General features: G+C 54.7%; 2 protein-coding genes across 6 annotated transcripts in view; one reads left to right on the forward strand and one right to left on the reverse strand.

Moving 5' to 3' along the window:
- Positions 1 to 23,212, reverse strand: part of PNKD (PNKD metallo-beta-lactamase domain containing) — a 58,303-nt gene extending 35,091 nt beyond the window's left edge. Inside the window, exons 1-3 of one of the 4 annotated variants that reach the window (XM_060301862.1) lie at positions 23,061 to 23,212; positions 22,411 to 22,613; positions 22,132 to 22,300 (exon numbers count right to left, since the gene is read on the reverse strand). In XM_060301862.1, coding sequence (XP_060157845.1) covers positions 22,132 to 22,154 — 23 coding nt within the window. In that variant the 5' untranslated portion in view covers positions 22,155 to 22,300; positions 22,411 to 22,613; positions 23,061 to 23,212. Of the gene's footprint in view, positions 1 to 20,648; positions 21,049 to 22,131; positions 22,301 to 22,410; positions 22,614 to 23,060 lie in introns of those variants that run through there. The other 3 variants (XM_060301863.1, XM_030851194.2, XM_060301861.1) reach the window with 3 other exon arrangements.
- TMBIM1 (transmembrane BAX inhibitor motif containing 1) lies at positions 3,617 to 19,954 on the forward strand. 2 transcript variants are annotated; one of them, XM_030850789.2, is made up of 12 exons: positions 3,617 to 3,740; positions 12,329 to 12,561; positions 13,768 to 13,868; positions 14,678 to 14,742; positions 14,957 to 15,010; positions 15,422 to 15,472; positions 16,001 to 16,040; positions 16,292 to 16,329; positions 16,507 to 16,594; positions 16,908 to 17,003; positions 18,057 to 18,110; positions 18,501 to 19,954. In XM_030850789.2, exons 2-12 carry the CDS (start codon positions 12,369 to 12,371, stop codon positions 18,645 to 18,647), a joined length of 927 nt encoding a protein of 308 aa, XP_030706649.1. In that variant the 5' UTR covers positions 3,617 to 3,740; positions 12,329 to 12,368; the 3' UTR covers positions 18,648 to 19,954. The 2 variants fall into 2 exon arrangements, with proteins under 2 accessions (XP_030706649.1, XP_030706738.1); XM_030850878.2 differs by lacking the exon at positions 3,617 to 3,740 and adding an exon at positions 6,569 to 6,677.
- Positions 23,213 to 23,330: the final 118 nt, after the last annotated feature.

The following is a 23,330-nucleotide window of genomic DNA, read 5'->3' on the forward strand; positions in this document are numbered from 1 at the left end:
TGAAACTATGATTAAGAAATGTCATAGAACTGTCATAAAACGATGATTAATCCCAGTCTCTTTGTGCTTCCCCCTTTAAAAAACCCCCTAACTCAAAGACCAACTTGGAGTGGACTTGGGGCTTGCCTCCCACTCCACTCCCTTGCTTGGCGCCCTGTAATAAACCCTTACTTTGCTGCAAACTCCAACTGCCAGTGTTTGGCTTTCTGTGCTGTGGGCAGGCGAGCCCTGTGCTCGCTTTTACCCCCACTCCAGTCAAGTTTTCCCACCCACTCCCTGGGGTCCATCTGGGTTCCAGGGAACCACTCCACCCCCTGTCATCAATCACTAAACTTAGGCTACTCCATCCCTAAAATAAACATCACCCTGATGCCTTTCATTCTCCACCCTTCCTGCGGCCACTGACTTGACTTTCCTCCCAGAGCAGGGTCACCAGAAAAATACATGACACCCACTTAAATCTGAACTTCAGATAAGAAACAAATAAATAGTGTAAGTATTTCCCAACATCGTATGGGGCAATGGGACATACTTATGCTAAAAGTGATTTGTTGTTTGTCTGAAGTTAATTTAACTGATCGTCCTGCATCCTTCTTCGCTGAAGCTGGCAACTTTACCCCAGGGGTACCACCAAGCTTCCCCCATCCTCCCAACCTCCCTCTAGATGGCTGTTGACAGTCTCTTGGCTCCCCGTTGCCCTAGGGTAAAGTTTCAATTGCTGGACCCCTGCCTCCTTGTCCAGTGCTATTTCTTATCACTCTCGTCCCACTCCACCCGCCCCATCCAAGATTGCTGGGACAAGGGGCAAGCTCCTTGCTAAGCTCCTTGCTTCAGATACTGTTCTGTCTACCTGGAGGACCTGCTTCCCTGCCCCTGCACCAGCTAGACTGATTCTTAAACATCCACCAACATGGTATCAGGTGTTACTGCCTCTCAAGAGTCTTTCTTTCTTTCTTTCTTTCTTTTTTTTCCCAGCCATGTGGTGTGGCTTGTGGGATCCTAGTTCCTGACCAGGGATCGATCTGGGCCCCCTGCAGAGGAAGCCTGGAGTCCTAACCACTGGACTGCCAGGGAATTCCCCCTCAAGAGTCTTTCTTGAAACATCCCTCACTCCCACACTATGCTCCTTTTTCTGGGATCCCACAGAACCAAGTGAACACTCTATCCCAGCACTGGTAAAATGACAAAAATTGTAATTATCTGGTCTTTTACTATCTCCCTTAGACTATGAGTTTCTTGAGGTCAAGGGCTGTGTCCTTCAGTTTTGTCATCTCTAGAACTGGAAATTCCTGTCTGCTTGGCAGACAGTAGGGGCTTAATTAATAATCTGCTAAGGGTCCTGCAGATAAGGCCCTATCCCTTTTATCCAGGCATACAATGGGGTCCAGAGAAGGAGACGTCACTATTGACTACCTATTGTGAAAGGTCACCCTGGGCCTGGGGCTTCCGATGTTCTTTTAGGATTATAATTGTCAAGAAAAAAACATTGCCTGCCATTCTAGTTCTACAGGATCAAGCCATTGGCCACTGCAGTCACCCACCAACAGTGCAACCTGAGGGGAATTCCGGGTGGAGGAAAAAAAGAACAAACAGGAAGCATTCTGTGCTTTGGATATAAGGGTCCTTATATAGTTAAGATGCATATCTAAGAAAAAATTTTAATGACCCCAGATTCTTGCATCTTCCCATACATAGAACACTAAAATCATCAACTTGAGATAGCTGTTCTTTGTGATCAGAAGTAACCTTTTTATGCCTGAATACGTGTTTTTCCCAGCAAAAAAGATCCTGTATATTCCGGCTCCTCCCTAATCTCTTTGGAGCAGTTTCTCAGAGCTATCTGAGAGGCTATGGTCCCTAGTAAGGTCCCCGAATAAAACTTAACTCACAAGTTTTATGTTGTGTGTTTTTCTTTCAGTCAACACAATCTTGATTCCATGATCCGAACATGGAGCAAGGCTTGTGTGGGGCTTGTCTGTGTGCATCCCCATGGCCCACTTTCCCAGGGGGTGGATGTGATCGCTGGCTGGAAAATGAATCCCCTTGAAATCATTGTAGCAGTCCTAGAAAGTGGAGCGTACTTTCTGGAGAAGGGATCCAAGTGCAGACAGCATGAAGGGATGTCAGGAGACATGGCCAGATGCGGCAGGGCTTTGCAGTTCACAAGGGCTCTGTTCTGTGATCCAGGGGTAAACTGATATTGAGCGGAACTGTACTTGCCCCGGTGTGTTCTTGCTCCCTTTGGGAGGGGACTTCCTAAAGTGAGGTCTTTGACCCCAAACCGAACTTACACTGAAGGGTTGGGGTGGCTGGGGGAGTTAGCCCACCGTAATGTCCTCCAGTGCCCCTGAGTAACTCCTACTTAAGTTATATACAAATAAACATACGCAGTGTGTGTGGAGGGGGCAATTTAAACAACACCTTTATTTTAATTGGTCCCACTACAATCCAAGTGGTAACCTTGCTTACTATGCTTTCTAGTAGTAAACACACTGTTCTCACTTATGTTTAGTATGCAAATGAGATTCCAGATAAGTCCACAGGTTCCTCCTTCCTAAGCCTTGCTCTGTGAAAGAGCGGGACTGGCCGCTGGAGATAATAATGTAAAGAAAAGTGCTTAGTGATGGGTTTGGAATCCCGAGGTTGTCCTGGTTGTCCAACCGCATTCATTTCTAGCTGTGTTTTGTCAAGTCACACCCCTCCCCATTCAAAAAGGAAAAGTGTCAACAGGCTGTGAACAACATTCAGCGCAGTGCCGATCTGCAGCTACTAGCACGAGATAAGCACCTTAAACAAAGCCGTTCATCTACCGGCAGCCTTGGCGTAATGGGAAAAAACCATGGACTTTGGAACTATGTAAATTCCGGCAGCGTTTCAAAACTTCCCAGAACCTATTTCCTTGCCTGTAAAATGGAATGACTAGTACATTCTACCATTAGTGGCTGTGAGGGTTGAGACTACAGGTGCAAAGCCCCCAACACAATGTTTTGCACTGATTGTAGTGATCTACATCCCAGGATTTCTGACTCTAAAACACCTGCTTTCCTGGTTGAAGTAACTTCAGGCAGGCAATGTCTTAGTTCCCAGGGGCAGAGGTTCTAAGTTCCATCTATCTCTGCATCTGGACGTTTGAAGTTTAAAACTTGAAAAGTACATTTGGCTTAAAAGCATAGAATTGTCAAGGGTGTTCATCACTGATTTATGTCTCATAATGAGAAAAAAGGGAAACAATTTAAATGTCCTTAAAAGTAGGAAACCGATTTAATAAATCAGCAATAGCTGTGTGATAGAATACTTTGTGGCTTTAAAATTATGCTTTTGAAGAATATTTAGTGACAAGAAAAATGTTCATGCAAAAATGTGAAGTAAAAAAAAAGCGACAAGCAAAACATCGTACAAAACAAGTAAAACACGTAGATATATATAGGCAGAGAAGCATCAAAAGCAAGCGCTCGCCGCTGGGAGTCGGGAGGAGTGGGAAGAAGTGATCTTTTCCTATAGTTTTGAGTTTCCAACTATGATTACGTACTGCCTTAAAATCCGAAGACACTAGTAAGTCCTCAGGGACATGGGAGGAGCGCGAACAGGGCGGGACGCGGGCGGGACCGGGGCGGACCCCAGCGCCGGGCTGGGGCCGGCGCGACGGGGCGGGGCGTTGAACACCAGTCCAGTCCAGGCCTGCGAGGGGGTGACCAACTTGCGACACCGGGAGCCCGCGGACGCACCGTCGGGAGCGGCAGGCAAGCCAGGGGCCCGGGGCCGGCGGGAGTGGGGGCCCGCGGGCCCGCGGGGACTCGGCCAGGGCTGGGGCGGCGCTGGGATGGGGTCCCAAACTTTCTTCGAGTGCGCGGTAGGCCAGAATGGGGCTCTGTCTCCCTCACCTTTGGAGTTTCTCTTTCCCTGTGCGCCCCGGGCGGGCGAGTGGCGCCTGTTTAGCCTTGGGAGCCGAGCCGCGGGTTGTGGGCACGATCGGGCCGGGGTCTGAGGGTGGCCTGTCCCCCGCTTCCTGGCGCGTATCTGTCGCTGGGCGTGTCCACAGTGCCAGCCCCAGGGTGGCCAGCTGTGCGTGGGATAAAGGCTGTCACGGCCTTAAGCTGGTGGGAGGGGGAGGGGAGGCGGCCCAGGGCCTGGCCTGGCCTCGGCTTGGCTCTGCACGCCCTGGTGGCAGCTTTGGTGTAGACAGGTGACCGAGTATTTGAGTGAGCTGGGGACCGGGTGGAAGCCATGAGCAGCCCCCATTCTTGGCGTGGGGAACCTGCCACCTCTGTCACCACGATTTTGTCTCAGTCCACACCCTTCTAGCCACTTGCCCTCAGACTGGGTTCAGAAAGCTACCCGGAAGTACCAATACTATCCTCCTCGTGGCCTCTTTGGGCCGGAGTAAAAACCAAACAGGAAAATGGGAAAGGGGAAAACCGTGAAGACGGGACAGCGGGAGGGGCAGTAGAGGAAGGCTGCTGGGAGGCTCGGCCCTGATCTTGCGGGTTCTGCACCAGCTCTTGTCCACTGGGGGTCACCATCCCTTCTGACCCCACGGTGGCCTCTGTGTGGTATCCAGGGGTTGGGGTTCCCCCTGAGGAACCTGGACATGGGTTGAGGGGGTTAGGCCTGGAAACCAGGGACAGAGGCAGATGTCATGGAAGGTCCCTCGGGTGTCCAGTTCTCTGGGGCTCTGAAATATTCATCTCACTGGTGAGCTTTGGTTTCAAAGCTGGCGCCTTTGGCTTGGCCGGCGGTGGCAGGAGGAGCTAAGCGCTCCCTTGGGGCTGCTTTGTCAGGGGCCAGGGGGCAGCCATACTTCCGCCTCACCTGCCTGCTCTCCCCACCTCTCCAGCCATGAGGACCCAGAGAGCCAGTTTAAAACTTAGAAAGTAGTGGTGGGACCACACAGCGTCAAGTGCCCTGACTTCCTGTCATCTTGTGCCGTGACCTCAGGGTCTCACCTGTAAAAACAGGCACCTCAGAGAGGTAATGACAGGGTACACCTCAGGTGTGGGGAGAAGCTCACTTCATGAGCTGGGGTAATAGCCGACTCAGCTCAGCCTCCTCCCATGGGAATGGCTCAGCTGGAAGAGCGCTTCCATCCCCAAAACTTGTCACCCTGGACCCTTCAGAAAGAGCAGAAGCCCCAGGCAAGGGACACACACTGGAAGGGCCAGAGTGGAAGCTCATACAGCAACCTGGGGAGAAGGTCTCTGCTAACGGTATGGTTAACCCTGATGTGGGCTTTCTGGAGTATTCTGTTGGGAATGCCGTGGAGGGGATGGCCTTGACAGAATCTTCCAACCCTGATTCTGGGGTTCTAGGCCAAAACCTGGGCCTTGTTTTAAAGTAGAAATGATGCCCGGAAGTCCACAGGCCACAGTGCCTGGTACCTAGAGGGTCAGGGAGGAGGATGAGAATGAGTCCTTATTCTCATATGTAATGATTGGTATTTTTTCCTATCACATGAAGGCGATGTTAAGGGATCGCAGCCTCCTGGCTCTGTGCTGGTTGGAGATGTCCCCCAGCCCTTGGCAGTGAGTCCCGTTTTGGAGATTATAGCGGCTGTGGGGACAGGGCAGAGGAAGGCCCCTTGCAGAGGATCCGGCTCTGAGAGTGAGGGGCCCTGCCTGGTACTGAATGTGACTATTCTGAGGGGCTGGGGGTGAGGACAGGTGTTTCAAGATATGAGGACTTAGGACATGAATCATTCTGAGGTCAGTCTGTAAAACAAAGGTGGCCTGGCCAGCGCGCCACAGGATGGTAACGAGGTGTGCCCTGATACAAATGTTCCAGCCTTAAGGAAGTTGGCAGGAACAAAGCCGAACACGTTTGCTCAGGGCAGAACTTCTCAGAGGCTTCCTATGCCATTGCGCCTTGTGAATTTCCAAAAGGGGATATGGCTTGTTTTTCAGACTTATCTGTTTCTGAGCTCATCCATTACCATCTCGTGGGGCGGCGCTCTTTAGGGCAGTCTGGGAAATGCCGGGCTGGATGAGTCTAGCTTTCCACTCTCTGGTTCGGGTAACTAATCCCTCTTCCTTTCCCCGATGTGGGCTGATTTGGGGGGAAAAGGAGGCCAAAGGAAGTCATTTGCCTGGATCCTCACAACTAGTTAGTGACAGAGTTAGAACTCGAACCCAGATCTCTTGCCTTCCTGCCTCGTACTCTTTCTCTTCTGCAGCGTATCGCTGTTTCTCTGCAGGCTCTGTGGTGAGTGAGACCCAGGAGATGCTGGTCCAGAGGGCAGTCTGGGAGGAGAGGGAGTTATGGCCGCCCCCAGGCCCAGGTCATGCCCTGTGCCTCTGCCTCTGTAGCCATCCTCCAGACCACTTTCACATCCGGCGGAGATTCTTTAGGAAGCAAGTCATTCCGCCCTGAAGCCTTCTGCTCTGGTCTGTTAGGCTGTTCATTCAAAAGCAGAGACTCTTGGAGTCCGAATGGACTTTGATCTTTTGGTTCAGTGCGCTTGCTTTACGGATGAGAAAACTTGAGTCCAGAGATGTGTGGTGGCTAGCCCTGACTCACACAGTGGAGTCAGGACCAGAGCCAGGACAAGAACTCAGCTCCCTGCCTCCTAACCCAGGGCTCTGGCAAAGGTCAGCTTTCTACGAGGGAAAAGGAATTGGTGTCAACGAGAACGGTCTTCACTACGTCAGCTGGCCCCGCGTGTCGGTGTTCGCCTCTTCACACAGGTGACTGGCGGGGGCTTCAGGGGCTTTTGCTCCAGGCAGGTGTAAAGGCAAAGGGCACTCGAAGTCAGACGTCAGATCTGGGTTCAGACCTATCTCTGCTGTTCGCCTGCTGGGGGACCTTGGATCGGGTTTTCTCCGAATTTCAGTTTTCTCATCTTTAGGGTAGGGATAAGGATATGCCCCTCATAGGGCCCTTGCGAGGAGCAGACATCCTTGGTAGCCGGTCGTAAGTACACGGTACTTGCTACTCTAAGTGGTTCTCTTCCTTCCCTGCCCACCGCAGGGAGGGGTTTGTCTCCCTTCTCTGCTGTGGGTTGTTCATTATCTGTCTGACTTTCCCCCTCCTCATCTTGAAGTTCAACTGAAAAAGGTAGGAGAAGATGAAACACAAAGGAGATGGATGGGGCTGTGTTTCTGAAGCTGCATCCAGCCCTGGTTATTGCTGTCTGCTTTCCTTATCTGCACTCCCCAGCTGTTCTGACCACTGGCTTGGCTGGGGTCTCCAAGGTCACCTGCACTGATGACACTGCTTTGCCCCCCTGGAGAAGGGTGATGGGGGGACCCTAGTACTTGGGTCTTCCCATGCCCTCCAGGGTGGCTTCCCCTTCCTTGGAGGCTGGAGCCACCTTCTCAGTTTCCGACTGGAGAGAGGCTACCCTGGTTAGAGCCCGGGGTGGGAGGGAGGTCATGGGTTGGCAGCCTTATCCGTTTCTGAGCAGGAGGGCATGGAGAACTGGGGGGATGGGGACTTGTTCTGGCTCTGCCTCAGCAATGCGGGCGCTGGCATCTGTTACTCTGAGTTCTCAGACAGCGGGCAGGGCTGGGAATGAAAGTTCCAAACCCATGACCAAGAGGGCCTGTCACGGGCTGGGCAGGAACTTTCGTGGCTCTGGGGTTTCCTGGTCTGTCAAATGACCAGATGATTTCTAAAGTTCATTCCAGCTCTGACATTTCAGTTTTTAGATCCTCTCGGCATCATCCTGTTGACCGCAGAGGCCAGGCGGACAGAAGGATAAGTTGATTCTGGGCCCCTTGGTCTGTGTGCGTCAGGCCTGGTGGCGTGCCCAGCCACTCCCGGGTGGATCTTTTTACTCCTCTGCCCTCCTGGCTATGTGCTGGGTTAGGAGGGTGAAGTGTTTGCTTGGAGGGGAGTGAAGAGCTGGGGGAGTTGGGGTAGGTAAAGGAAAAGGGAAGGAAGGAGGCTGTCACAAGAGGCCTGGTCACAGCAGGCCAGGGGCTGCGCTGCTGTGCCGGCTGGGTGGGGTTTCCTGAGATGCGCACTCTGAGCTATTCTTTCCATTCTGGCTCCGGGCACCCGTTCCTGGCAGGGAGGAGGGCAGGCTGCCTGGACCAGTCAGCTGCTCCTTTCCGCCCCTCCCTCCGACACACACACATACACAGGCACCCTCTTGCTGTAACCCCAGTAGCTCCAGCTTCCTCTCAGCAGATTCCAGAGCCTTAACCCTTCAGATGCCCCCCAGGGAGCCTGAACCTGGGCCCCAGCTGGCTGGGAGCATGCTGGCCACACTGAGACGGCGCCAGGGGAAGGAGGTGGCTTCCCCAAGGTTGCCTCTGAAATCCTTGACAGCCAACAAGTCCTGTGTTTGAGCCCACCCACTTCCGATGGCTGGGCCTGTGGGTCATGTAGGAGAAAGGAGAGGTTCTGGCTCCTTCCTGATGGGACATGAGAATGGGGTCATGAGATGGGGAGCAAGCTTAGATCTAACTTGACAAGGATGGGGTGGAGTCTGAATGTCTTGATAAACTGCATTGGGAGGAAGAATGTTGTAATGATTCGAGCTGCCAGCAATGGAACAGGCTTGCTTCCTGTTGTTGGAGTGTGTATGCCAACAACAGAAGCCGAATGTCTGCTGTATTTTAGGAAAATTCAGGCTTCCGATGGGGAAACTTAAAGGTCCTTTTTGGCCCCTGGAGACTGTGAGCCCCTCCAGTAGCTACCAGCGGAACTCAGATGCCCTGATTCCTGGTTTCTAGTTTCTGGGTATCAATCATACTTACTTTGTATCTTCTCCTGCCTCTTTACCCTCCTTTCCTTTGGACGCCACATTCTCCTGCGGTTCCCACCTTTAGTCATAGTCATGAAAGTAAATACCGACCACTTCTCCCTTTCCCTACTACCTAGTCACGTGCCAGGCCCAAACCTCATCCCTAGCTGAGGCCTTAATGACGTGGAAGTAGCCAGCGCTCCATGTAGGTCAGGCCGTGGCCAGGGAGAAGGCTCAGAAGCTGCCAATGCTGGCAGCCCTGGGCCTGAGGTTCCTGCCCCTCAGCTCGGAGGGGAGTGTGACTGAGCTTAGCTACTCCCCTGACTGGCCTGAACACTCTCTCCATCTCCGGCGCACAGGTCTCTACACCAGAGAGCTGGGATGTAGTCCTGGCCCCGGGCCCCACTTTGTGGCCAGGGACAGGTCACTCTACCTCCTCCTGCACTGTGGCTGGCTCCTGGTAAAGGGAGGGGTCAGCTTGCCTTAGATGAGTGAGTTTCCTTTCAGTGCTGACCTTTAAGAATCTCCATCTCTGACCACTCTCTCTCCTCCTGGTGGTTGCACAGGGTTTGCGGACCACGGGGATGATGGAATGGGCTGAATGGTTCAGCGTCCACTTGCTGTGTGAGCGTTCTTTTGTCAGTAGAGGGTCTGAGATGGGAAGCTTTGAGAAGTGATGTGAAGTTCGGATAGGCAGGGTGTCCAAACGAGGATGAGAGCAGAGACATTAAGAGCCCTGGAGTCGGTCTGGAGCTGACCGACTTCATCACACCCTAGCTAAGTAACCTTGGGCAAGTGACTTAATTCTCCTAAGCCTCTATTTCTTTATTGTAAAAAGGGATAACAACATATCCACCCTGTTGGGCTATCATAAGGATTTAATGAAATAATAACTAAAGATAGGCACTATTTTAAGTGCTCTACATAGATTTTCTCATTTAATTTTTATAACAACTCTGGTATAGTGTTAAACCCACTTTCCAGATGGAGAAACTGATGCATAGTGAGGTAAAGTGGTCAGTGCCGGTCTCTGGTGAGCACGGGCTGGTGGCTAAGCCCGCAGAGAACTGGACTGTGAGCTTCTGTGTTCCCTGCGGAGAGGTCTACTGGTGAGTTCCTCTGAAAAGAGAAGCGTCACAGGGAGGGGCGAGGGAGGGCAGAGGGCGGTTTCATGAGTCAGCGGCCCACTGTGCTGGACCGGAACCCCAGAGTCCTGGTGGCCTACCCAAGGCCGGCCTCGAGCTCCCTGATTCACCCTCTGGTTTGGGGAGGGACCTGTCTGCCCGGCTTGGCGGGTGGAGCATCTGGCTGGCGGGGCAAAGGGCAGGCCCCGCGTGGGTAACTGGGTTTGTCAGATAAGTCCCAGTCCGTTAGCGCTGGAAATGAGCTCAGAGATCATCTGGGTCACTCACCTCATTTCACAGAGGTGCGCCCTGAGGAGCCGACAGGACCAGGTCATGGTGACATCACTGTCAAGTGACTCGGCTGGGGCCTCCGACCACAGGGTCTTTACTGCCAGTGTCTCGCCAGCCGTGTTTAGCCTGTTGTCAGCTGGGCCCACGGCAGTAACGATAGATAACCCTACTCCACAGGTGGCCCACCCGTGCTGCTTCCCGCAGACAGGATGCTGTCCTCCCGGTGGAGTTAAGGGGGGTGTTTGGAAGGGGAGGGGGGGAGGGCGCTGTCGGAAGAAGGAGCCTCTTGCCCCAGGGCAGGAGAGTCCAGTTTCTCTCCCTTCCTTTTTAAAAAAAGTCTATTAAGGGGATGCAGATATTATAACTGCTCATGAATGTTATCCTACCCTGACAAACCCAAAATACTTTCAAAAACACTTACTATGCCTGTTTCTTAAACTCACACCACTCAGTGTTGGGTCTCCCCGTTCTCCGCTCCCTGTTTCCTCAGGGTGCTCTACCCCACCATGCAGGGCCTTCCGCCATGGCCGTGTCACACCCTCACTGTCGGGAAGGTTTTCTTATTTCTGACCTGACACATTCTTGATGTTCTGGTCCATTCACTCTGGGAAGATGGAGAACAGCCTTCTTCAGAATAACTCATTGACTTGGCCTGTTATTCGAGCCCTCCTCCCCGCCCCTCCCTGCTACCTTCCCCTCTCTGTGTTATCCCAGTCGAGAGAGAAGAGTTAAGACAATCCTTTATCTGCTGCCTGCACTCTGCAGGGAGCCCTCAAAAGAGAGGCCAGTTCTCCCGCCCTCCTGGCAGAGCTCTGGGATGTCTGCTGACCTCGATCTGGGCGTGCTTTCTCCCTGTGCGGTCCTGAAGTTCTTCCCTTGGGAGACACTCTAGGGGCCGGTGGTGGCCCTGTGAAGGGGCCCAGATTCTCTCAGGGCTTAGGGCCCTTCCAGGAACCTCCTCCTTAGCTCTTCCCAAGTCTTCATCTCTGCCACCTCAGAGGGGAACACCAGGCCCCAAGGCCATTTATTTGGCATAAGAGGGCCTAGAGAGCACAGCATAATATAGAGGACGCCTACCCAGGACCTTCAGCCTACCTCGGTTCTGGTTGTGCCATTCACTTGCTAGTTCTGTGATCTTGGGAGTCACTTCACTGTTCTGGGCCTGGATTCCCTTAGTGGAGCTGAGCATCTGGGGCTGTACAACTTTGGGGTCCCTTTGGGCTCTGTTTCTGGGGTTCCCTTCTCCTCACTCCTCAGCCCTCCCCTGGCTGTGGGGCTCTCCTCCCGCAGAGAAGGCACTGGCTGGATCTGGCGTGACTCCTCAGCACTCTCTCCTATCCTGGCCGCCAACCCGGGGGGGGGGCGGCAAACAGGCAGGAATCACAGGGACACCAGGCACTTGGCTTTCGAAACGTGTGTCTCCCCGTCCCGGGGGCTTTGGGGCCCTGCACTCCCTGGCACCCCACTCCCTGGCAAGGCCACGAAGAGAGTGGTGGCAGCCACAGGCTGTCGCATGCCTGACGCTCCTTGGCTCTTATTTGAAGGAACCAGAAAGTCCTGTCTCTGGCCTGCTTTTCTGCGCAGCCTCCCAACCCCCAGGGGCCATCCCTGTGCACCCACTTGCTCAGGCCTCTCGGGTGGCCCCTGACTCAGCCTGCCATGGTTGGCCCTCCTCCTCCGGGCCTGGCAGCTCCAGCCCTGGGGCTAGCTTGTTGTCTTCAGCTTTGGGCCTTGGCTCTCCCCCAGCGCTGCCTTTCAGGCCGGGAGCTCCTGCCAGCTGCTGTGGGTGCTGGGCTGGCCCCTTCAGTGGGTCCCAGCTGGCCCTGTGACTCACCCGTGGCTTTGCTGGGGCCATTGGGCTTCTTCCCTGGTCACTGGAAGGCCTTCTTAAGTGAGCACAGGGGTGGGGGCGGTGTGGTTCCCAGGCCCGCTGCTCTCACACCACTGATGCCCAGCGACTGCTTCGGGCTCCCGCACCAAATCCCCGTCTCCCGCCTTCCTGTGGCAGGAGGCTACACAGAAAGGGCTGGCGTGAAGGCAGAGGGGCAGGGGCTGAGCTGGTGGGGTGGGTGGTACTGGGGGGATGGGGACGGTGGCCTGTGGGCAGGAAATGATGCGCTGTGATGGGGAGAGGAAGTCTGAGGCTTTCCTCTCCACAGAGGCAGGCTGGATTGGGGCTGAGTGAGCGGGGCCTGGGCACTCATGACTGCTTCTCTCGTCTTTCTTTCAGGTCCCAGCAGCTGGGGTCTCCCCTCAGCCCGTGAGCCACCATGTCCCACCCCAGTGCCCCCCCTCCGTATGAGGACCGCAACCCCCTGTACCCTGACGCTCTGCCCCCGGGGGTCTACGGGCAGCCATCTGTCCTGCCTGGTGGGTACCCTGCCTACCCACAGCCTGGCTACGGTCACCCTGCTGGCTACCCACAGCCTATGCCCCCCATCCACCCGACGCCCATGAACTATGGTGAGTCCCTGAAGGGCAGTGGGGGTGGGTGGGAGGAGGCAATACTCATAGCACTGAAGCTACTTCCCTTCCTTCCTTCTCAACTTCCTTTATCCCTTTTTTCAATCTTCTCTTTAGCTCTCTCCTTCTGTTTCCCCATCTTTGTTACCTCCCTGCTTTTTCCTTCAGCTCCTAGCCCCGCGGACCACCTGCCAGCCCCTTTATTCAGAAAGGAGACTGGGTCCGTAAGACACACACCAGAACTTACACATCAGATGAGAAAGTGGCTGGTGAAGTAATTAATTCCTTCAGAGCTGCGACCCGAGGAGGCCGCTTCCGTTGCCCAGCGAGGCAGCTGCCACCCCACCTACACTCCCCACTTCCTTAGGAGCTGCCTTTGGAACCCAAAGCACTTTTGTTTTTTTAATATTCTCGGTGCTGACAAATCCTCATCTCTTAAGGTAGCATCTGATTTTCGCCAACATCCAGAAGTCGTTTGGACGCTTGATAAACATCATGGCTGGTAAATTTGGTCAGAAATGAGATGAGATTAGAATGTGGTGAGATTTTCCTGTGTGGCTCACATGCGGATTTTGAAAGCAGCTCCCAAAGAGGCATTCAAAGAATGTGTTGAGCCCCTGCAGCATCTCTGGAATCCTGGAGCACAGCCAGCTGTCATCTGGCCGTACGTGTTCTGGTGTGAATATTGGTACATCAGTCACATTTATGGTCACGCCTCGTCCTGTGCACGCACACCCCTGATATTTCTGTTTTCCCCGAGTCCTAATGTTTGCCTGATGTAGATCAGTCTGCACACTCGGTTCTCCATCCTCCACACACGTGCGCTGTTTCTATCTTCCTTTTCCTCCTTCCACCCCCGAGTCCCCGCTCTGACTCCGCCAGCCCCTCTGCCCCGCGCTTGCCTAGATTCCTCATGAGGTCGTGTCCCCTTGATGGCAGTGACCACAGGTGTTCACACCCCTCAGTAAATACATGCTGACGGAGTGGTCACACCTAAGCCCCCTTTGGCCAGGGGTACGCTGCTCCCTGTGGTACCAGCTCTGGACACGTGGAAGGTACCTAGAGAACCTGGCTGGGGAGTTCCTGAGTTGTAACACATGTCTTTTGGCTGGAGATACCTGAGACTGTGAGATGGTGCCGTGGAGGCTTGGGGATCGAGGCCACACGTCCCAGGTCCCCAGTTGGTCATATGTGATCTGTCCCCAGGCTCAGGCCAGGGCTATGATGGGGAGGAGAGAGCTGTGAGTGACAACTTCGAATCTGGAGAGTGGGGTGACAGGAAAGTCCGACACGCCTTCATCCAAAAGGTGAGATATGGGTTGGGAGGCTGGTGAACCTGGGCCCCTGGGGCTGAGGGAACGGAGCCGGGGGACACTCGTTTCCACGCACAGGTGCTGCTGCCTTCTGGGTCCTCTCTAGCCCTGCACTCTCCTCAAAGGGGACCCCAGTTCCTCTAACCTGTGTTCGCCCACCTTTTGTTCCTCTGTTCCTTGACCTTGTTTTGGGGGGCAGATTCAATCTGGGAAAATCTGGGCAGCTTCTGCTGAAGTGTTCTGCCCCCTGCAAGCTTCCTTCTCCTGTTAGACGGGAGCAACTTGAAGCCAGAACTGATTGCACTAGCTCACAGCCCCTGCCCCCACGTCTCACGTCTGCCCAGCACCTGCTCAGGGTGGACAGATACCTGACCAATGTCAGGCTGAACCGCTGTAGGCGCGGATGCTGAACCTGGGAGTGCGGTGAGGCAGGGGGCAGAGGCAGGGCAGTGAGTGACAGTGCAGGCCAGGTGCTGGGCAGGGAGGGGGAGAGGACAGGGGGCAGTGGGGGGTGGGGGTCAGCCCTGGTGGGGGCGTGTACAGCATCTGAGCCCTTACTGGGGGCGGCCTGTCTGCCAAGCTGCAGCGGAGCTTGGAAGTGGAAGAGGAAGAGGAAGTGGAAGAGGAGTAAGAGTAGATCCTTCAGAATGAGGCAGGAGACTCCTCCCTAGCTCTGAAAGAGGGGCCAGGGCTAGGGTGGTAAGGTCTTTGGGGCTCCTTGGTCTCAGGGCCCGGCTGCTTCCTGGGGAGAGTCCGGGAGTGCAGGGTCGTGACCGTGCTCCCCACCACTGCCTGTGTTCCAGGTTTACACCATCATCTCCATCCAGCTGCTCATCACGGTGGCCATCATCGCTATCTTCACCTTTGTGTGAGTCTCTAGGCCTCTCTGCACCGCTGGGAAGTAGCTCTGGGGTCCTGGGCTCTGGGTCACCTGCTGGGAGTGTGGCTTGGGGTGGGCCCTCAACTCAGAGGGACTGGAAGAGGAGCTGGGATGTGGGCGATTAGAGAAGAGGGGGCAGGGCCTCGGCAGGGAGGCAGACAAGCCGAGGTGTGACTCCTCTCTTGTCCCCCCTGCTCCACAGGAAGCCCGTCAGCGAGTTCGTGAGGGCAAACCTGGCCGTCTACTACGCATCCTAGTGAGTCTGTGCTGCTCCCTGCACGGGGGCAAGGAGAGGAGGGGTGGCAGCTGACCAGCTTTTCGGGGCAGGGATCAGATCCTTTTGGAGAGGGGCCCTCCCAGCTGTGCTGGGAAGTGGGGTGTGTGCCACTGAGTGTAAGCGTCACGGAACTCCTGAGAGCCAGGGGTGGGGGACTGGTGTCAACGTGCGTCCTGCAGGACCATCCCCGTGTTCTGGCAGCCTCCTCCCTGGCCAAACCCCCTGTTACAGATGTCCTCAGTGCCCCTGGCTGGGTAGCTTCCCCTCACACTTCTAGATAGCTCTCTGGACCTCCAGCCTGCCGGTGTGGTGAGTGCCGCCAGGCTGGGCCGGGAGGGGGCCAAGGGGCAGAGGGGGTCTGGAGACTACTTCCCTGTCTCTTCTCCCCAGTGCTGTGTTCCTGGCCACGTACCTGACCCTTGCCTGCTGCGAGGGACCCAGGTGAGTCCCAGAGACTTAGACAGTGGGAAGGGATGGGGGTGTGGGGCTGTTTTGCACAGAAAGGGGATTCCTTAGAGCAGCTAAGTGGAGACGTACCGGCAGTGATGATGATGATGGTGGTGGCTATCGTTCGGCTGTGTGCAGAGTGCCTGCCGTGTGTGGGATCTATTTAGCTATCTAGCTGTTATTCTTACAGCTACCCTGCAAGATGTGTAGCACTTAAACTATTTAACAAATAGGAAGAACCCAAGGCTCAGAGAGGCCGAGGAACTTTCTCACAGTCACACAGGTAGTCAGAGAGCTGCAAACGAATCCAGGTCTTTGTGGCTCCACAGCCCAGGTCTGTCCTATTGTCCCTCTTGTCCCTGCACAGACACCTGAGCAGGTATCAAGGGCCATGCCAGCCTCGCCTCCCCCAAGTCCAGGCCTAATTCTCCAGGCACATAAGCCAAGAGTCTCCTTCTGCTAATGGAGCCTCTGAGACCTGGCCGGCCCCACACCACTTAACTATGGTTTCTTTCCCTTCAGACGCCGTTTCCCATGGAACCTTATCCTGCTGACCCTCTTTGTGAGTCTAGAAAGGTCCAGGGTGTGGAGATGGTGAGGGAGGGCTGGTCCCAGGGAAGGGATGGTGGAAGGCTGTGGTGGAAGATGTCCCTAGCTCTCTCCCCGACCTTACCCTGACCCCTGCCCTTGGTCTCCCCGGGCTTTCCTACTCAGTCACACGTATCGCCAGCTCTGGCAAACCCTCCTGGCCGTGCCCCCAGGGCTCCGGCTCTCTTCTTAAGTGTCTCACTCTGGTCTCTGTCCTTCCCTCAGACTCTTGCCATGGGCTACATGACCGGCACCATTTCCAGGTACGTTCAAGGACAGTTACTACACGGTGGTGCGTTTTATAGGGGAGCGTGGGGCATCTCTGGGCTGGCAGCCACCTGTATGGGTGGATTCTGGGCACGATGCTTCCAGAAGTAGTAGTTTTGGAGTCATTCGTGTGTGGCATATGCCTCTGGCCTCTCTCAACTCCTTCCCTGCAGTGTGTATGACACCAAAGCCGTCATCATTGCAATGATCATCACTGCTGTGGTGTCCATTTCAGTCACCATCTTCTGCTTCCAGACCAAGGTGAGGGCACCGGAGGGCCCTTCCCTGGCCACCCCATCCCCGTTTTATACAGACCTGGCCTTCCGGGCTTGGCACATGAGCAGGCCTGGAAGGGCCCTCACCCCTATGCCAGGCATGTCTCTCAGAGACCTTAATCCCCTTCCCTTCACAACTACATCCACAAAACTGCTTCCTGTGTCTGTCCTTAGAATGTCATGGTCACTCCCATGGCCCCCAGGAGGCAGCACTGGGACTCCCTGGAGGAAGAGGGAGGGCCTGGCTGGCTGGGCCAGGTGGCCCGTCTGACACGTGCCTCCCCCTCTCTTCCTGGCAGGTGGACTTCACCTCGTGCACAGGCCTCTTCTGTGTCCTGGGGATTGTGATGATGGTGACTGGCATTGTCAGTGCCATCGTGCTGTCCTTCCAATATGTGAGTGTCCCAGGAGAGCCGGAGTCACTGAACCCAGTGCCCAGGGCAGACTTTCTGTATATGGTGGTGTAGCAGGCCCCACAGGCCTCTGGCTTCTAGAACCTCTCGACTGGCTATAGCAAAGGCACCCACGCTGAAGCGTCATCCTCTGGATTGGGGTATCTTTGGAAATGGCAGGTCCTGGGAGCCGTAGCACCTGAGGCCCTGGACAGCATCATGGGATTCCTCTGGGAAGCAGTGGTTAGATCTGTCTGACAGCTGAGACCAGGTTCTCAGAGGCAGGTTGCCAGAGGAGCCCAGAGGACCGAGAAGATGGGCTTGGGTGGAAGAGACCTTAGCGATCACTGTATCTAACTCCTCTTTTATTCCAGTCAGCGGGAGGGGCAGCGTGTGAGGCCCCTAGGCTGAGGGGAGCTTCCTGGCGGGGAGGGGAGGACAGTGCTGAAAGGGGAAGCACATGAATGGGAGGGCCGCCTGCCCACTTGACCATGGCTGGCCCTGCCCTTCTGTGGACAGGCCCCTGGAGGGCTGTTGAGCAGGGCTGCCCTGGGGGTGCTCCCTGACCCCGCTGTTTATCAGGGTGGCTGGGGGGCTTCCCTCCCAGCCCTCTCCTTTAGTCTGTCCCTCCCAGGCTGGGCTGCAGGAACACGGTCTATTGAAGGCTGACCATGACTAGGGTGAAGGTGATGGGGCTCTTCAAGCGGTGCATGCCTGGGTCTGCCCCTCCCAGAGCTAGAACTCAACCATTTTCTTTCTTCCAGAGCGTAGTGGACACCTCTGTACCTTGACTAACTTTGGAGACTGGCTAGGCTAAAGGATGCTGTGATTGGTTTTATATGGGCATTGGATGATGGCCTCTGTTTTCTCTACCATATATGTTACTATTCTTAACTTCTCCCAGGATCTGGAAGGTAGATGTAGTCCTTTCACGTAGCTAGCTTCCTGGATCTTCGCACTTGGCCAGACATCCAGGGGGGGAGGATGGTCCTGAGGGCCTGCCTCAGTCCAAGCTATGCTAAGATTTCTAATGCCATCCCTGTCCTTTCTCCCCAGGTTTACTGGCTGCACATGCTCTATGCTGCTTTGGGGGCCATTTGCTTCACTTTGGTGAGTAAGACCCCAACCCCTCTAGGAAGGGGAGCTGAGGGGACAGAGGGGAGGAACTGTGAGGATGGTGAATGTAGGCTGCTTGGGAGGCAGGGAGTGGGGCCACAGCCGCCCTTCCCTTTCCCTACTGTCCAGAGGTTCCACTGATTTTCTGGGCATTCCCGTCATCTCTTGTTCACACCGCCTGCTATGAGAACTGTCAGTGGGCCGTATTATGGAGATGGTGTGTCTGTCCCCTTCTGGACAGTGAACTGCTTTAACGGCAGAGACCACGTGTTCTGCTGTTCGTTAATGTGTTCCCTAAGCATATCTAATGGCCCAGAGGCTCCCAGGACAGATCTGCTGACCACTGAGCCCCTGGGTCCTCATGTGTGGCTTCCTGTCCTGCAGTTCCTGGCTTACGACACACAGCTGGTCCTGGGGAACCGGAGGTACACCATCAGCCCGGAGGACTACATCACCGGCGCCCTGCAGATCTACACAGACATTGTCTACATCTTCACCTTTGTGCTGCAGCTCCTGGGGAATCGCGATTAAGGAGCACCTCCCGTTCCGCCCTACCCTTGGACTTTTCTTTCCCTAGAGGGCTGGGCCCTGTGATCTGGGTCTGGGCCTAGACCCCTTTCCTTCCCCTCAAGTAATATGCCCATTTTCCTTTCTGTCCGGGGATGGGTAGCCTCTCTGGCTGTGGATGTGTAGGTACTTGGTGGGGTTGGAGGAACTAGGGACTAACTCACTCTTGCCCTTAGTGGACTTGGCAGGAACTGGGCCAAAGATGTGCATTCTCCCTCCGCCCACTATGGGGCACCAAATCCTTAACAGTTGGGGTTGGAGTGGGGAGGGATGAAAAGAGCCTATCTGATAGCTAAAATGGAATATGAGAGGTAGGAGGGACTTTCTGGTGATGGGGTTTCCTCTCCCACTTCTGCCTCGGGCTTCTGGACTTGATAGCTGGAGCTGTTTCCTCTCTCAGCCCCCAGCAAAGCCAGAGACCTTTGCCCCCCGCCTCCTGGACTCATAGGCATTATCCTGTACTTCTTCGGCAACCTTGGCGCCTTCTGACTCAGGAAGGTAGAGGGGGTTTGTGCCCGTGGGTCTCCCCTGCTTCATTCAGCCTCTTCTTTCGACAGCACATATATACTGATCTTCTGGGTTTCGGGTGGGGAGGAGGAGAGTGAGCAAAGCCAAGCGCAGAGGCCAGTACAGAGCAGCATCTATCCGGGGCTTCCTCACGGCTTGTGGTGGTAGTGCAGGCCCCTCTGCGGCCACCTGGTCCCCATTCTCCAAAGCTGCCTGGGGCCTCCCTGGTGCTTCTGAGATCTCTAGTCAGAGGGACCTCCTGCTTCCTGTGCTCAGGCTGCTCACAGCAGAAAAGGTGAGGGACAAAGGTCAGGAGATGGGATGGTGCGTATGATCACCACTTCCTGGCCGTGTGGTCAGGAAGCAACCAGGGTGAAGAGAGACGGGGGTGTAGGCAGGGGAAGTGCCTTGGGGTCCCCCACCCTGAGAGATACGGAAGCTTATTGTGGTACCCATGGTTCTTCCCTTCTGCTAACTCGGGGAGGGCCCCAAGAGGAAGGAGACGCCCTTCTTAGTTTGTTAACTCACGCTTGGGGGATTTAAGACTTGGGCCCCGTCTCTCCAGCCAGCTACCGCTTTCTTCATGACACCAAGTGCCTCAAGCTGGAATGGGGAAGGGGGACAAGGGTCACTCTATGGGCTGGGGTGGAGACCCAGTCAGCCCAAGGGTATAATTAGGGCTCCTCTATTAAGTATTTGGTCCTAAATATATCCCCAAAAAGGACATAACCAGAAATGTAATAAAGTTTAACGTTTAGAAGGTAAAACCCTGTTTGGCTCTGGTTTTCTTCACTTTAAGGTGTCGTCAGCTCTGGGAGAACTTGTCTGGCTCTGCCCAACGCGTCCGCATCCTAGCTTTGCGTTCTGGCTTGTATCGTTTACCTTTTCTACGATAACCAAGTCTACTTTGTCCCAGCGCTTCCTGGTGATGGATGGCTCAACCCTCAACCCCAGGTCTGGCAGGGGCCGCTCAGAGCCATTGCACATGACCTTTTCTGCACCACGGACCCTTTACAAAAGTGCATGAGAGCCATGAATTCTCTTCCCCTCAAAACTATGTGTACACACGATTTCACATATGGGGCGTGGGGTGGGGATGGACCACAACGTTCAGGTTTAGAACTCCTGCCTTAGAAATCACTAGTTCAATCCCTCGTAACGAACAAGGAAACTGAGGCCCAGAGAGGTTGAGTCATTTGGACACAGCCAAGAGGATTAAGTGCTTTTTTAACCTCCACACCCTGAACGCCTTCTTTGATTCTCTTTATTATTTGTTTAGGCTGAATGGAACCCCACCCTCCTGGCCAGCAGCTCTGAGGGCTTGGTCCCCAGGGCCTGAGCCTAGGCTTGTACTTAAGTCTCTGTGGTTTCCCCAACCATTCAGCCTGGAACACTGAGGCTTCTGTGAGAGGGAGCACACATGAGTAACCAACCCCACACTCTGCCCCTCCCATCCCAAGGGACTCACAAACCCAGTCCTGGTTCCTTTCCACTCAAACACTCAGTAACTTTATTTGCCTTTGGCTGGTTTCTTGGGAGGGATGGGGCTGGCAGCAGCCTGGGCTTCATGCGCCCTCTGGTGGGCCTCAGAGGCAAAGACCAGAAAGGACTTGACAGTCTGGAGACCACAATCAATACAGTCTAGGGGAGGGTGGCAGTGTTCCTCACCACTGCACCCGGGGACCCATCTTCAGGAGTCGGGGCATGATGGGAGGAGGCCCTGAACCTCTGGCTCTCATACTCGCCCGTGTTGGATGCCCGCATGTTCTGCCGAGCCTTCATCTGCTTCAAACGGTCCTTGTCCACTTCCCGCTTGGTGAGGATGAAGAGGAGGATACCACAGGGGAAGCCGATGGCCCTAGGGGTGGGGAGATGTGCACGGGGTTTGGGGAGGGGCCAAGCCTGAGCCAGAGGAGCTGGGGAGAATCTCATTCCAGCCTCACCAATTGCACGAACACTGCAATACCACTCGCATCTATTCAGCCTCTGTGCTGGCTGCTGGAGGGTCCCACTCGAATCAGATCCTGTCGCTGCCCTGCTCAAAACCCCGTAATAGCTCTCTTATCACTTCCTGGCCAAGTTCAAACTCCTAGGCACGGCACAAAAGGGCCAGTGTGGTTGGGTCTCTGCCCACCTCGTCATTCCTTTCCCCTTTAGCCTGACACTCCTCAGCATGAGCCCTGCCATCTCCTGCTGTAGCAACTGTGCAAGATTTTCCAGACAGTCCATCCTCTTTCTCTCTCCAAGTCCTGGCAAAGATTCCGTCTGCCTAAACCACCCCATACGCCCTCCCAGACTCCCCTTCTTAATCTGAGTAACTGCTACGTGGGAGGCACTTCAGTGTGGGGAAAGGTCATGGAGTCACAAGACCTGGTGAGAATCCAGTTCTGAGCCTCAGTTCCCTCCTCTATAAAATGGGGATGTCCTATTTATCTCAGAAAGCCTAAAACATTACGTGATAAAGTACTGGCACACCTTAGGTGCTGGAAAAAATGTTAATTTTCCCCCTTTTTTTCTTTTAATATTGATCAATAATACGTATTAAGATCAGAGTCAGATTCAAATAACAATGCACTGAACACCTTGTAGGTGCTACTACTATACAACTAATATAATCTCGCGTGATCTCAATTAAATCTCCATTAAAATCTCAATTGGGTCTTGCCCCAAGCTCCCAAAAGAGAGGATGAGGCCAGGGACCCAAAAATGAATCAGATTAGCTCAGCTCACTCCACAGAAAACCCACTATCTCTCCAATTTCACATACTTTCCCAACTCCCTCCCCTGCCCCAGTCCTCTGAGATTCCAGTCCTCACACCCAGCAATCCGGTCTCCGCAACCTTGGATTCAGCTCACCACCTGAAACTTGGAGAAGTTTCTGGGTTCCACCCTCCCCTCATGCCACTACCCACTGGTGGGCAAAGGGTTAGTTAAAACTCACCAGGCTAGTCCCACAGCTTTCATTGGGTTCTTGCCCCTCTTTCTGGGAATGTATTCCAGTTCAGGGGATAGGGGCTCAGGCTCCTCCTTGCACTCTGGGGAGCTGTGGCTTTGCAGTGCCCGGGTCCTGTTCTGGGCAGCCTTGTTAGCTGTGGCTCCTGAGAGAATCCCTGTGGATGGAGGCAAGGAAGGTAGGTAAGAGAAGGTGAGACGAAAGCCCGGGGAAGGAATGGCTGAGATCTGAGGAAGGGGAGTGACTGCAGTTTGGAGTAACAAGTACCAGGGAAAGTCCAGAGGGAAATGGGAAAATCGCCATCGAGGTGGCACCTTTGAAAGCCACTTCCACGTCACTGCGGGCTCATCACCCTGGTGCCAGGAGAGCGAGCTTCGCTGTTCTTCATCTCATCAGACGACAGGATGTGAAGGACTGCAGTGGGGCTCACATTGAGACGTATGAAGGAAATCCGAAAAATGGTTTTCAAACTGCAGAATGTTAGTACTGGAAGGGAGCTTAAAGGTAGTCTACTCTGTCCCCTCATTTTATAGAAGAGGAAACTGAAGCCCCAAGAGACGAACTGCTTCGCCCAAGGTCAAACTGCTAATTATCCGGGGCTAGAACCCAAGCCTCCAGAAGCCCAGGGCTCTTTCCTCTGCACTGCGGTGAGTGTGAAACACCTGGAGCACGGGAGTCTAAAAGGCTTCCTTGGGGCTCCCTTTCGCTGCAAGACCCCAAAGGTGTCGTGTAACGGGAAGGCTAAGGGATGGACTGGGTGACCTCTAGAGAGCATCTTTTAGCTCCCAGACTCTTTAAGATCCTGCAGAGGGGTGCGGGCAGCAATCGACAGCCCTGACCTCCTGCTATCGCCGAGCGGGATGTGAGTAAAAGGGTGCCCCCTGCAGTCCGGCCCTCCCCGGGGTCCCTCTCCTTACCCCGGAGGACGCGGGCATTTCTCGCCCCCCGGCCCTTCAGCGCCGTAGCAGCTACCACCGCCGCCATGTTCAGAACCCACCCACCTTCACCGCGCTCCCCGCCGGGAATTGTAGTTTGCGTAAGGGGCCTCCCCCGCTCTTCCCGTCCAGCCTACAGAGCAGAAACTACATCTCCCAGAAGCCCGCGGAACAGACCCGGGAGAACTTCTATTCCCAGGAGATACCCCGGAGGCGCGCACGCTCGCTTGTTGCCCTCCTGTTGGGGGCGGA

This window comes from Globicephala melas, chromosome 7 (assembly GCF_963455315.2).
Source record: "Globicephala melas chromosome 7, mGloMel1.2, whole genome shotgun sequence".
Classification (NCBI taxonomy): domain Eukaryota; kingdom Metazoa; phylum Chordata; class Mammalia; order Artiodactyla; family Delphinidae; genus Globicephala; species Globicephala melas.

Coding starts and splice junctions, on each gene's coding strand:
- TMBIM1 (XM_030850789.2), top strand. CDS start 12,369: ATGTCCCACCCCAGTGCCCCCCCTCCGTATGAGGACCGCAACCCCCTG. Junction 15,011..15,421: donor GCCGTCTACTACGCATCCTA/GTGAGTCTGTGC, acceptor TCTTCTCCCCAG/TGCTGTGTTCCTGGCCACGT. Junction 17,004..18,056: donor TCGTGCTGTCCTTCCAATAT/GTGAGTGTCCCA, acceptor CTTTCTCCCCAG/GTTTACTGGCTGCACATGCT.